Source organism: Symsagittifera roscoffensis, chromosome 5 (genome assembly GCF_963678635.1).
Source record: "Symsagittifera roscoffensis chromosome 5, txSymRosc1.1, whole genome shotgun sequence".
Taxonomy (NCBI): domain Eukaryota; kingdom Metazoa; phylum Xenacoelomorpha; order Acoela; family Convolutidae; genus Symsagittifera; species Symsagittifera roscoffensis.
This window is the reverse complement of record NC_087066.1, coordinates 3,932,084-3,946,484: the sequence shown is the minus strand read 5'-3', so window position 1 is coordinate 3,946,484 and position 14,401 is coordinate 3,932,084. Positions and strand designations below refer to the sequence as shown.

Here is a 14,401-nt window from a genome sequence, read left to right as displayed (position 1 = left end):
GTTTTCAACAGTTAAATGAGTGTTTATTTCACAATTTATTTGGTTTGAAAAATACAAAGAATCAAATATGCAGAACATTGTACAGTTTTTTTTTCTGTGCACAAAAAGCTAAAAGATGTTATATCTAAATTTCATTTATTTTAGCGACTGTGTCTGGACTCACTGTTATCTCGTCCACTTTGACCAGTGTGACCTTCGCTTTTCCGGTGCTAGAAAACGAAGTCACTTCTGCCACAGTAAGTTAGCCATACACGTCTGTTCAGCTTATCTCTCTAATTGCGGATAACTTTTTTTCAACAATGGGCTACATCTGCCTTACTTTTAGTTTTTATCAATTATGTCCACCTAGTGTTCTGTGAAGTTTTTCTCGATTTTATGATTAAATATTGAAAGCTGTCATCCTGCATAAAACTTCTTCAAGTTAATTTATTGTGGTCTAGTTTTTTGAGGTTATTCCAAATTTGATCGATCCTGTAGTTTTTCTAATTTCATCAATCAATTTTGACTGACTTGTTAATATGAATGAATTTTTTTTTGAGAAATTTTAAAAATAATTCTGCTTTTTGTCTTATTTTTTTTTCGACCACCGAGAGTAAGAGAGTACTTCAGCTATGTTTTTTTCTCAGTTTCCTCTAGAGAACGTCAGGCGGGGTCAAGTGATAACAATTTTTGAAGCTGTTTTTTAGGCATGATACGAGATGCAGTCACAAAACTCGAACAAAACTTATCGAGAAAAAAAATCTGAAGCTGAAAATGTTAATGAAGAGTTTAATTTTTCGCTAATTAAGTTCATGGAGGCTTGCTTTGAGGGTTACTTTTCTAGATTTGCTGATTACCCAAAACTCTAGAAATTCGAAATTTGATATTTTTTTCTAAATCTTTATATTGGCTCTTCTTTGCTATGGAGGCCATTTTAGGTGAGTGAAGACTGAGTTAGTTTAAAAGTGATTCTAAGTTTTTTATGCAGAGCAAAAAAAAATTTAGGAAGCTGATATAAATAATTTTAGCGGTTTGATACAATTGCACGTTCCCCTCACATTCGCAAAAAAAATAGTAAAATTTAAACGCACTATGAAACTTATTCAGTTTCAAATTTCTCTAAACTCGGAAAAAAAATTAAGGCGCAAAAACTTGGTGCTCTTTTGCAAACGGGCTATTTTCATTTGAACATTGAATTCAGTCATCCACCCAACACAATTATTCACCATTGGTTCAAAAATCTGTTATTGAAAAAATCATCTTTAATAATAACCATAATAATCATATTAAGATTGAATTAAACCCGCAAGGCGGGGATTAGTGGCTCTTAGTCATTGATAACAAAGTTAATAAAATGAACTTAAAAACTATGACTCTGGATATATCGAGTATTTAAATGTTTGTAGTTTGTCAAGCAATAACAGGTTCAAATTCTTTCTAAAGATTACTAAAGATTAAAGGTTTTTGAAAAGGATCATAGCCAGGCAAAATGTTTGATCTTGCGAGGGTGTTTGACATTTCTGCGACACGGTAAAAGAAATTTTAACAAAAGTTTGCTGCGTGTTATCCTTGACATTCTCAAAAACATCTTGTTTTCCCTCAAGGAAGGTATCGTTATCTTCAGCCCAAAATTATAATGAGAGGGGGAGCAATCAAGAGAGTAGTCAAAGATCAGAAAGGGTCTAAGAGAAGAAAAACAGAAAAAATTGGATATTTATGGGCTAATCAATTTTTAGCCAATTTATTCAGGAAGTTTGAAACATTTCGATCAATTCAATCATATTATGTACAAGTTAAATTTTTTTAGTTGTAATGCAGAGGTTCAGATACGTGTTTTTATCGATTAGCTCGTTAAATCCAACTTTTGTCTGTTTTTTTACTGCTCTTAGACCTTTTCTGCTCTTTGAGCATTCTGCTCCTTGACCAGCCACTAAAAAATGATGGTCAGCCAGCGCCCAATTTAGGTATATTTTGTATGTTTATCAGTTTACGCTTAATAAATAAATGCACACTGTCTTACGGTTAACGTATAGTTATTGAAGATTGCGTCACTCATGATGCAGAGAACAAATGCTGGAAACTTATTTTCAGTTATTTCTAGCCAATCAGGATTGAGTATTTAGAATTCTCAAAGAAAATGAGCAGATAAATATCAAAAATTTCAAAATCGAAGTTGGGATTGCGAACTCGAAATCGGGAAAGCCGTAAAATTATTTTCACTTAATTTCAGCCTATCAAAACTCAGTGTTTTTAAATCTTAAAGAAAGCGAATAAATTTAGACCACTAAAATAATATTGACTGTTTAGAAAATGAGCACAGATAACTGAATTTCCAAAGTAAATCGAAGTCGGGATTTGGAAAAAAAAATCCTGAAACGGTTTCAAAAAAGTGAAAAATAAACAAAAATTTATTGAATATCTACACGAAATGTACAGAAAAATTTTCCTCTCTTTTAATAATTCGTTTTCTGTGAATAATGGCTTCGGTGTTGTTCGAAAGTCATTCAGCCAGGAGGAGTGTCTAACGATACTGATTGGTTGAAGTTTTTTCATCATTCGGTCCCTTCATCATGAGAGTACTCCCCCATTCTCGAATCGTATGCTGTAAATCAATCACAGCTTAGTAATCGATATGAAATGATGCAAGATTGACGAACGTATAAAATTTCAACTGGCCTCAAGTTATAAAAATGAGAGTTTTTTTAAATTATATTTTCATCAAAATTTTGTTTCACAAAAACTAAGATAACTTAATGAACAATCAGAACATTCAGATTTTTTCCCTGATATGAGCACTACAACCATATAAGATTTTTGGGATTTCTTCTACTACCTTCCGTTTTTATTGCAATACGGGAACTTTGTTGCTAGGTACAATAATGCTCACAATGCTACATAGATATTGAAGTTTAAGTAGTAGTTATATCTATGCGAGTTTATTGGATATTTATACCACAGCAGGGGGTGACAAAACAAATCCAATTTTTACATGGAATTAAAAAAACTTTACTTCGGCTTCAAACCGTTTCTACATTTGTTATCGTGTCTATATGTCAACTTATTTCATTGTTTTGTTTAACAGGATGGTATTTTAATTGAGGTATGTTTTAAAACCCGCTCTCTTTATAACTGAAATGTCTATCGTTTCGAAATTGCCATTCCGTGTCTGCAAATTGAAAGTTTCATTTGATTTATAGGAGCCCGGGTTATGACCAAAAATTGCTGTCATGCAACTTTTAAAATGGAAGTTCTAAGAAAAGGATTTTTTTTGTAGGATGGTCAACCCACAGCACTATAAGAGGTAGCAATATGATGAAAATACAAGCAGAAACTCCTGAATTGCTCACAAAAAATCAAGTTTGCACTACTTAGAATGGATCGAACCGCAATTAATCCCCCTTTGCCAAAATTTTTAATTGAGCAGGTGATTGAGGGCAATTTTTAAAAATGGGTTGATTAAGCCTAAGGTAAAGACAGAAGAAAATTTGCGCCAAACTTCGATTGTCATGGCCAGGGGCGGATTTAGGGGGGGGCGAGTACGCTTTCCCTTCAGGGATTCGACCCCCTGCCGACCCAAAGGGTCCCCTTTGGTACTTATTGTTATGAAAATTGACATACGGACTAATTAATTTACGACAAACATATCTGGTCTCCATAATTAACCTTGTAAAACCACCCGGTACACCATAAAATTCATGTTCGTGTGATGGGGGGGGGGGGGGGGGGGGGAGGAAAAAGAGCCGAGCTCGAAAAATCAATCGGTCGACCTAAAAAAAAAAGGTCGACAAATTTTTTCGAAAATTTTTTGAAAATCCGCCCCCCTCTTGAAAATTTTAGATCCGCCCCTGGTCATGGCGCAGATTGTACCACTTATTTAACAGTTTTTTCAGAAACTATTCTTCATTCTTGTCTTAATTTTACTGAGGAAGTAAAATGGATGAACGTAAGTTTCCAAAAGTTAAACCCACTTGATACTTCTAGTCCCGCTTTTGTTATGAGGGCTTTTTTTCAAAGAGGAGCTCCGATTCGGTGTAAAAAATTAGTACTTAGTTCATTCAATCAAGTCCGCGAAGGCAGCTTACATCTTTATGGTTTCTATTATTTTGCCCAAAAACTTATGCGGAGTTCACCTAATTCTATTGAATCAACCTATTTTCGAATGATTCCCTGGACGAAATTTAGTCTGCTTTTAACTACCGCAAGGGTTGAAAGAACTATTAAAGAAATTTAGAAAGAACTCCATAAAATTTGAGAAAATATCAGGGCGATGATACTGATCTAATGATAATGATCTCACTTAGACATAATTCGGACTTCTTGTCTTAATCAGTGTTGATTCTAAAATCGATCTTATGCCATCTTGTCAATTCGGGTATGCTTTAAACGGAGATAAGTGAGGGTTAGAACAAAGTGGTTCAAAATGGTTCCTTTTTCTCTGTAATTTTTTGGGAACCAAATTATATAAAAGTTTGATCTTAATCATAGATTTATGGAAAACAATAAAGAGTTCTCTCCCAAATGGCCGCAGCATAACTATATTGGATGGCAGAATGTGCTTTTCATATTCACTACTGCTTCATCTAAATGGTTTTAAAAAAGTTCTGCTTGAAGGCTTGAGTTGCAAAATGCTTTGATAACAGGTGCTTATAAACCTTTGCCGAACATCAAATATTCATATGACATCTAATCAAAGCTTCAGCTAATGCTGCTTAAAAGTAGACGCTCAATTGATATACGTGGATACGACACTGCTGAACGTCAATTGTTTAGATTTACCCGGCTGGAGATGCGAACAACCCGATCACAACCTATACCAATTTGACTGGCGACAACCCCCTTTGCCCGCAGGCCGCCTTTCTCAACTACTGCTTGCTAACTTTCGCAGGTTTGGATCCTCGAACTAATTACACAGTCGAGTGTGTGTTCAATAAGACTGACAGCGATGAAACTCAGAGAAGAGATTTCACGACTGAGGTGTTGCCGAATATTACGGTGACTCATTCGACCGAAGATCTCGATGACCCCTACACTACTCTGAAGATATTGGTGGATGGGCTTCCGTTTGGCCTGGACACTAGTATTACACAGTACAAAATACTGGTATCGGCTGTGAATGAAACAGACACGATGGAAAATCCAGGTATGATAGTCTTTTTGTTTTTTACAAATACCAGTTGACTCTTTTTGACTATAATTAAAGACTATTATTTATCCACAAGGAAACAGAAAACATACGAGCTGTTCAGCTCTACACGGAGAACCGCTGTTGTGTACCGTGTAAAAATTTTCACGCAATGTTTATTTTTCTTGTAATTTCTGGGTTATGTTTCTTTTCCCTCGTCAACCACGGCTCATTGTGGCCTCGAACTACCAACCTTTGGATTGTGATGCGGGGACTTATAGCCATTCTTCGCTGCTTCTTCCAATTTGAAATCTCTGCTTACGATTAGAATATAACCACAAGCTGACAATTTCTAGCATGAAAACATATTTGATTTCTTGAAAACTGGAAACGAATACCATTGGTTGATTAAAATTTCATGTTTAGCATCGAAGTTGAGTTTTTCAAAGACCTGTTCAATTCCATCCTACTTTGACATGTTTGATTGTAGAGACTTGGGCTGTCGTGAGTGTTAATGATTCATGGACTGCATACACGCCCTTTGAGACCAAGTCATACTCCACCCTCAAGTCCGACTCATATGAGGTAAATAAACATGGCGCTATGCTCTTAATAATAATAATAATAATAATAATTAAGTATTGTTATCATGATTGTTTTTTTATTATTATGATTATTATTATCATTATTATTGTGATTATGATTATGATTACACTTGCGAAGCAATGTGTTATAGTACGAGCTTTCTTTTTTTTCCAACCTAAGTCGCAAATATTGTTGCAAATGTTATTGCGACTTAAGGCAACAGTATTTGCTGCGTCGAATTGGCAATACAAAAAGAATGGCAATTTGTTGCACTTTTACAGCTTGATGATAACACGTGCTTTGACATTTGAATAGTTATAAGTTAACACAGTTGATGCATTTTTTATTCATCAAATGAACCGAAGAAAGATACTTGTTTCAAACAACATAACAATAATAAAATCTCGATTTCAGAAAATTTAATTACTCGAAATATCTCGCAATTTTTTGAAATGTTTAAATTATGCATAACTTTGCTTTATGATTTGCGATTTATTTCATGCAAAGTTGTATATTTTTGTAATTGGTGCTACATTTGCTGCATCAATTTGGCAAATTATTAGCATTGTAGCTGCGTTTTTGGTGGTTAGTTTTTGGGGATTCTAGGCATCCGTGGCTGAATGGTTAGTGCGTGAGACTCAAAATTGATTATTCGCAAAATTTTTCAAATTGGAGTTTTTGCTAAGTCTCGAATTTTTGCAAATTCGAGGCTTATTTCTACTTTTTTAAGTCACCTGATAGAGCTGCTTTTCGGTCGTGTTCTCGCAAGTGTTGGCAAAGCGCAGCTTCGCCTCTGTGCTATGATTGTTTTTATGATTATTATGCTTATTATTATCATCATTATTGTTATTGTTATGATTATTAAAATTGTTAGAACTTCAGCAAGAAAAACCAAGGTCGTAACCAATGATTTTTCTGGTGAACGAAGAACAATGAGTGAGAAAAGTCGAAAACTGAACGACCGAAGCAAAGCTCGGAAGTTTTTGGGGCGCTGTTTTAAAACGGATTTATCAATGTTTTCATTTTGCGTATGTTATGACATAGAATTTTCCTTTTAAATACAGGAATTTATGGCAGTTTTTTAATCTTTGTTGACATGTTATTTCCGATAATTACTGTTAATTAACGTTTGAAATGAAATGGTGTCAATCAGCCAGCTACCCAAAACCGATCTACCTCAGAACCGAAATGAGACAGAAATGTGGTTAGCCGACCCGAACAGGAGCAGCTACTGGATATGAGAGCTGACCCGGTTGACCTTGGAGCTCTTACTTTTTCTCGCTCTGCTGGCGGATGAGGATGTTCTCGCTAGAATTTTGTGGGTCGTAACCAATGAGTTTTCTGGTGAACGAAGAACAGTGAGTGGGAACAGTCGAAAACTGAAAGACCGAAACAAAGTTCAGAAGCTTTTGAGGCGTTGTTTTAAAATTGATTTATCATTGTTCTCCTTGTGGGTATTTTATGAACTTGAATTCTGCTTCTAAATAAAATTTATGGCCATTCTATATTCTTTATTGACTTGTAATTTCCGATAATTTCGGTTAATTTGCAATTAAGAAATGTTGTCAATCAGCAAGCTACCCCAAACCAATCTACTTCAGAACCAAAACGAGGCAGAAATAATGTTTATTGTAAGGTTTATTATGATAATTATTGTGATTATTTTTATAATTTTTATCAGTAATATTGTCATTATTATAATTATTTTTATGATTGCTATTAAATGAGGTAAATAAATCTGGCGCTAAATTTATAATGAAGGATCATATTGGTTTTGTTTCAGCCAATCAGCGCCCTTTAAAATGTTCGAAACTAAATCGTTTTCCAGCTAATTTCCTTCGTATTTTGATATACTGATCACCACTGGCTCACATAGTTTTCCTGCATTCAGTTTTTTTGGTTTAAAAGATTCCGCTTTTGCTTCATCGAGTATTTTAACGCAATGACAATAATTGAGGTGTCAATGAGCGAAGTGAACAGTTCAATATTTCGATTATGCAACTTTTATATTTATTTTTCAGTGAAAAATTTAAAAAATTTATAGCACTTTTTAGCTTTTTTTAAACAAAATGATTTTTAGCCGTTTGACGTCTGAGTTCTTTTGATTTTGACTGGTTTGATATTTTATCTGCCAATTGAAAGACAAAATACACTCTCCAGAAACAAAAACAAAATGTCAGGAACCTTTTGTGATTGGCTTTTAGTATGAAAAATTCTTTAAGTCTTGAGAATTCACAGCAAAATAATAAAACAGTTCATTTACTTTCATTCATGAGTCTTTCGGCCAACTTTCTGAAATTAATTCTTTGTTTAGATTTTAATGGAACTACTTTCCACGATTTGCTTCAATTTTTGCATTTAGTTGGTTAAAAGATAATGAACTTAGTTTAGACTCTTATATAGCTCATTTCAGATCTTTTTTCAGTTAAAGTCATTAAAGTTGTTCATGCTTATTTTCGATGTTTGGCAAAAGGAAGGCAAAACTTACTATTGAACATCAAAAGTGCAAAAGTAACTTAAGACGTGATCGCTTTCTAATTTCAAAGTGGACTTTAAATTTCAGATTTTCAAGAGAATAAAAAATATGTTTTGATCCAGTTTTATCAAGCTATGTTAATTTTATCAAAAAAAGTATTAATTATACTATTATGTTTTTAAAAATGAAAGCTTTTCAAACAACAAGTTTTTTTGTTTCATTGCGTTCATTGGCTTTTTTCCTTCTGTCTATTGGCTATGTTAAGATTCTCTAAATTTTTGACTGAAACTAAAAAAACCGTGTTTTTTTCTATGTTTTCTTACGCTAAATACTGTAGTAGAAATTTCTATCAACTCAATTTTATATTTTTTTCAGATTCATTTTAAACAGTTTTTAGTTTTTGAGTGCTCTAAATTAGTCAATTTTTTTTACAGTTTCAAGATTTGTTTCATTTACACTTTCCAAGTTGTCTGTTTGCAATGACTGGGACTGAATTGTAAGATTGACTTAATCGACTTGTTATAATTATAGTTCTCACTAAACACAGCATCACCAAAAAGTTTGGAATTCATAAAAACAAATACCTTTTACGAGAATCGATGACTTATTTTCGAGAGTTTTATGAATTATTTATCACACCAGCTTTTATATGCTTATCAAGGTTCGTAACTATTGAAGAACAAATTGTTTTGCAAATTAAAGTTCTCTTTTTTCGAATATCTTTGGCCAATTAGTTTTACTTAAATTTTATTGCTTATTTGTCAAGTTTTCAATCCCATTTGATTGTCGCCAGCAAAAATGGGCATGTCAGGAGTAAAAAATGATAGCTTTTCGCCGAAAGTAGTAAGTTTTATTTTAAAAAAGGAAACTTTTCAGCTGCCAATTTTTTTTCTATTTTTCACAAGCTCATGTTTGTTTCCCAATTTAGTTTTCTCTCAGATTCGCAATGGCTTTCTGAAACTTCCCTTTCATTTTAATTTGATAACTGCCACTGTTGTGTTTTTGATCCGGTTTTCGAAGAAAGTGTAGAATACTTATGCTCGGGGTCGTATTCTTATTCAGTCAATTTGCGACATTTTAACTATTTGACGAAATTTTTCAAATTTGACGAAATTTTTCATGCCATCTAAAAAATATTGTTCCTTAGAGCTCAATTTATGTTTTTTCTTTAATCATTTTTTGTTAAACTATGGGGTTTGAATTTAGCTAATTTGGTTTATTTGGCATAATTAACACATTGCGTTCACATCGACACAGCGTTTTCATAACACTCGTTTGCGGCAGAGTAAAAAATTCGAACTTGAAGTGGGGCCAGCATTTTAGTCTTATACAAAACTCCAACTGTACTCTTTAGTTTTTTATAGCGTTTTTAGGCATAAAATTTTTAAAAAATGGAAAAAAGTTCGAAAAGGACAAAAAACAGAATTTTTTAATTTGTCCTTAAAGTACAGCCAGAAAATTCCGGGCTTGCCGCTGGTAAACGATCAGTCTTTTTGAATTCTAAATATGCTGTCATTGTTGATATTATTATCTTATAAAAAGTTTTTAAAAATGCATATTATCATTTCCCTCGCTGAAGCTTGTTTCAGCCAAGGTACAAAATTGGGATTCCAAATCCCACGGAGCTTTTTTCTACTTCAATTTCATTGCATAAAATTACTTGTAGTAGAGTTACACAAGTAATTATCTGCAATCCAGATCATTACCAAAAGGTTTGCGAGCTTGGCGTCGCGAAGATAATCAGATTAAGTTAGATGGCATAGAGTGATATATCATTTTCACGCTTTTCAGATAAAAATCCCCTTTAATTCGAAATAACTGTTATGGGCTAAAATTATGGGCTAAAAACTATAACAGCATTGTTGTAAACTTGTACTGCTTTTAGGGCCAGTGGGAGTTCCTATTGGGGGAGGAGTCTTCCTGTCCGTCCTCTGGGGCCTGCAATGGACCCCTTCACCCTGGAACTGAGTATGCAATCAAAATAGTGGGGGTGACGCAAACAGGACACGAGATCACAACTGGCATTTTCCAGACATTTTCCACTTTGCCAAGTACCTGGACAAATTCTTTGTAGCAAAATTCTATTTATTGTTTGTTTTAATTGCTATGAACTTTTATTATTCTTTCAATACTTAATCTGATCGAAAATCAAAATTGTTAACCATTCAAGGAAATTCTGAGAAATATAGCACTAAATTTGTCATTAAAACAAAAAAAAAACTTTTTTTTTCACTTTTCAAATTAATTTCAAGTCGTTTTGATGAAAAAGATCAAATGATACAGAACTTGATAAAAAGGAATCACACTTTTTTTGCTTGGAACACTTATGACTGTGAAGAAGATATTGTTTCAGTTGAGGTGGAGTTCGTGGTGGAAGCCACTCTGGTTCAGATTGTGTCCAACTTCTCCCTTCTTGATTCGAATCAAATCACTTATAGGATTGAGGTCAGTCTTATTCTATTTATAGTCAATCAGATGAATTAAAAACTGTCATAGTGATTAAATTAAATTAGTTCACAGTCCATTTCAGTTCTATCCTATTTAATGCAATCTATTTAATATACCTGTCTGGTGCTAACTGGTATTTAACCTTCGGAGGTGTCTGTCACCTTTGGTTGACCTCTATTTCATTGTCGCCGACTAACTTTATGAATTACAGTTTACATCTTCCGTCCTGAAATTTACACTATCGAAATCTCTTTCTTGACACGTTACACAGTTTTTACCCAGTTAAAATGAAAGTTTTTTTCGATAATCGTGTAATTTGTTTTAACACAACCCGGAGGTCAAAAAATGCTTGTTGTTTGATTGAATTTTTATATTAAACAAATAAGATTAACCCATTCCGGACTGGCTTCTACACCAAATTAGAAGAGTAGAATATGGTAAATTGAGTTATATATACCTGCATACTTTAAAACCCCCAATATTCATGTTACCAGGTACTTGATCGATTAATGTTATAATTATTTATAACTTTCGTTTTATAGTTTGATTTCTTTTTGATAGTTTTCAGGTGTATAGGTAAACTATCCCAGTTTTTGGAACATTTTTTAGCGCAATCTTTATGTTTTCGCATAAATTTTTCTAGTTTTTTTTCAGTTAAAGTATTTCGCATCATGTTTTCGCATACAGATCAATTTTTATATTTTGGAAAGAAATGATCCCAAGTTTTTTACCTACGAAACTCCTTCAAATATCGATCTAATACAACTCGGAGTTTTTTGTTTTCTGTTGCCTGCAAAAATTTCAATTGCAGTTTTTGAGAAACGTAGACTTTCACGTTTACTTCATAAAAAGCGTATTGGATAGAGTCAAATGCTGATTTTGAAACATCAAGAAACAGCGGCGTCACACTCTCGAAAGATCCCTGTGCAGTATAGTGCACTACAGTAGTGTATCTTTAGTTAATTATGATGCTCGAAATTTAAACAGTTTTTCGGTTTTACAACTTTTTCCTTAATTCTTTTGTTATTTTGTTTATTTATGCTGTTCATGGCATAATCTAATGACATATTACTTCCAACGTCAAAAAAAAACAATTTTTCAGAGGGTTTTTTGTTGTAATGGTTTTTGTTTCTTGAGTATTTTTAGAGGTTTTTTGGTCGTTCTATTGTTTTTTTTAATGATTTTGAAAGAATTTTCTCTATTTTTAGTTTTGGTTTTTCTTTTTGTTCTTAACAAAGAAGTTTAGTTAAAATTCAAAATTTCAATAAAAACGAAGTACATTGATTAAAATTTTAATAATTTCTGAAAGCCTCTTTTTTTGCAAAGAAAAACTAAAACTAAAAATAGAGAAAATTCTTTCAAAATCATTAACAACGAAGTACATTTATTAAAATTTTAATAATTTCTGAAAAGAAATTATTAAAATTTTAATCAATGTACTTCGTTGTTAATGCTTTTGAAAGAATTTTCTCTATTTTTAGTTTTAGTTTTTCTTTGCAAAAAAAAGAGGCTTTCAGAAATTATTAAAATTTTAATCAATGTACTTCGTTTTTATTGAAATTTTGATTTTTAACTAAATTTTTTGTGTTTGTATTAGCAGCATTTGACTCTATCTAATACAACTTTTTATGAAGTAAACGTGAAAGTCTACGTTTCTCAAAAGCTGCAATTGAAGTTTCCTGAGTTTTATTATAACTTGGTTAAAAGTTAGCGACAAATCAACGCAGGTCTTCGTACATTTTTGTCATTTTTTTAAGTAGAAGTAATATTTATTGTATTTTACTATTTTTTTATGGCCTGGTTTTTTTCCGGCAAAGCAATCATCACTAGTTTTGTCTTGAAGAATATTTCAAAGTTTTTGAATTTTCAAATTTTTTTTTCAAAGTTGCGGATCCGATTTTCTATCAAAAGTGTTCTTCCTGGCTGAAAATGTGTCGTTTTGAAATCTAGTGAACACGTTTTATTCGAAAAAACTTTTTGAAAGCCATTAGTAATAAACATAGTGATAAACAGTAGTATCAGTTGTTTTTATCAAATACAAACTTCATCATTTTTTTTCAATTCAAGGAAACTGAAGAACAAACTGAAATTTATGGCGGCCTTGTCTACGGATTTTTGCGATGTTATACTTATACGAAAAACCATTCTTCCAATTTTCGATTTTACTTTTTTGGGAAAAGATTAAATTGAAAAACTATAAGTTTTGGACAGCATCAAAGATCAAGTGTGAAAACTTGAGTCGTATCAATTTAATACGACCCATTAGCTAGCCTCAATTTATTTTACAACCATTTGTTGTGCGGGACAACTCACCACGCATAAATAATTCGCGTAACGCTTTCAGTATCATGGATTAAATCTACAAAGTGCGCATAAGTTAGTCAATAGCCTGGCCAAATAGGCTATTTTTAAACTCCCAAAACTTTTCAAAAAGCAATCGGAAGTAAACTATAGCTTTTTGAAAATTGATTTCAGGGAGTCGATATCTTCAATGTGGCATCAAAAATTTTGTTATAAACTATTATTTCGATCGCCGAAAATTGAGTGCATAAAAATTGACCACACCAAGCATAATTATTCCGTTTTCTTCAAAATTCGGAAAAAAATTTAAAATGAAGTCTGATTATTTTAGCTCTCCATACGGCTGAAACATTCATACTCACTATTTGTTATTGGTTGTTTTGCTGGCGAGGAAAAACAAATAAGCTAAAAATCTCAAAATTAATGTTAATCATATTTTTTTCTACTTAATTTTAATTGAGACCTCAATTAAAGAGCCGTCAGATCTTTCAGGGTTTTGTCATGTTACGATTAGTTTTTTAAAAAGTTTCAAAATCGAGCCCATAATCATTTCAGCTGGTTGCTTTAATTTGTTTCTCTTTGTTTTTTTAACTAATAACCCTAAAAATTTTGAAATATCCATCAAAAAGGTAGATAAACAAATTTGCTTGTATCAGGCAAAACCCTGAATGTTGCGATTGTCTTTTAAGGTCTATGAAGCAAAGTTAACCCTATAAAAATTGAAGATTTTTTTCAAAAAAAACAGCACAAATACTCCGTCACTTTCGTTACGAAAGTCGAAAAGTCGAAACAAAATCAAATCTTCGTTTTATCAATTGTTGGCCATATTGGCAATCCTTAAAGCCTCGCAACTTTATAAAAAATGATCATAGGTAGAATATCTTTTAAAATTTGAGCTCAGGACAACAATAATTTTTGGCGGATATAATAAATTCGGTCAAAGTTTTTAATAAAAAGTCGAAGTTTGTCTGAAAAAAACAAGCACTCGAGCACAAATACTCAGTTACTTTCGTTATGAAAGTCGGAATAAAATCAAAGTTTTTGTTATCATCAATTTTTGTACTTTTGGAAATGTTGTGATTTGACAAAATGATGCTAAAAAGTGAACCCAACTAAAAATGTACAATGAAATGCAGAACAGTTTTGCTTAGGTGTAGTATTCAAATTGGACTAAAATTGCGAGCAAAAGCAATTTCTTATACGACATTTTATCCACGAGGGAAAGGACCAACATACAAGCCGTACAGCTCATCACGGCGAACCGCTGTCGTGCTCTTGCTTAAGAACTATATGCAAGTTTTTGGTCAATTTTGAAATTTTCTCAACCATTTTTTCTGGGTTGGGTAAGGTTGCCTCACCCTTAAACAATGAGCATCGATCATGGCACGCCTCGAACATCCGACCTTTCGCTTGATAGGCGGAGATGTAAGGTAACCACTTCACCACCGCTCTCCAAGTCTGAAACTTTTACGTTTAATTTCTCATTTTGA

The 14,401-nt window shown here is 32.8% G+C and overlaps 1 protein-coding gene across 1 annotated transcript in view; it reads left to right on the top strand.

Moving 5' to 3' along the window:
- LOC134846573 (uncharacterized) overlaps positions 1 to 14,401 on the top strand; it is a 99,117-nt gene that overhangs the window by 78,960 nt on the left and 5,756 nt on the right. Inside the window, exons 32-37 of the mRNA XM_063863957.1 lie at positions 145 to 236; positions 3,062 to 3,079; positions 4,750 to 5,119; positions 5,592 to 5,686; positions 10,048 to 10,213; positions 10,516 to 10,607. Of these exons, the coding sequence (XP_063720027.1) occupies positions 145 to 236; positions 3,062 to 3,079; positions 4,750 to 5,119; positions 5,592 to 5,686; positions 10,048 to 10,213; positions 10,516 to 10,607 (833 nt within the window). The remainder of the gene's footprint in view (positions 1 to 144; positions 237 to 3,061; positions 3,080 to 4,749; positions 5,120 to 5,591; positions 5,687 to 10,047; positions 10,214 to 10,515; positions 10,608 to 14,401) is intronic.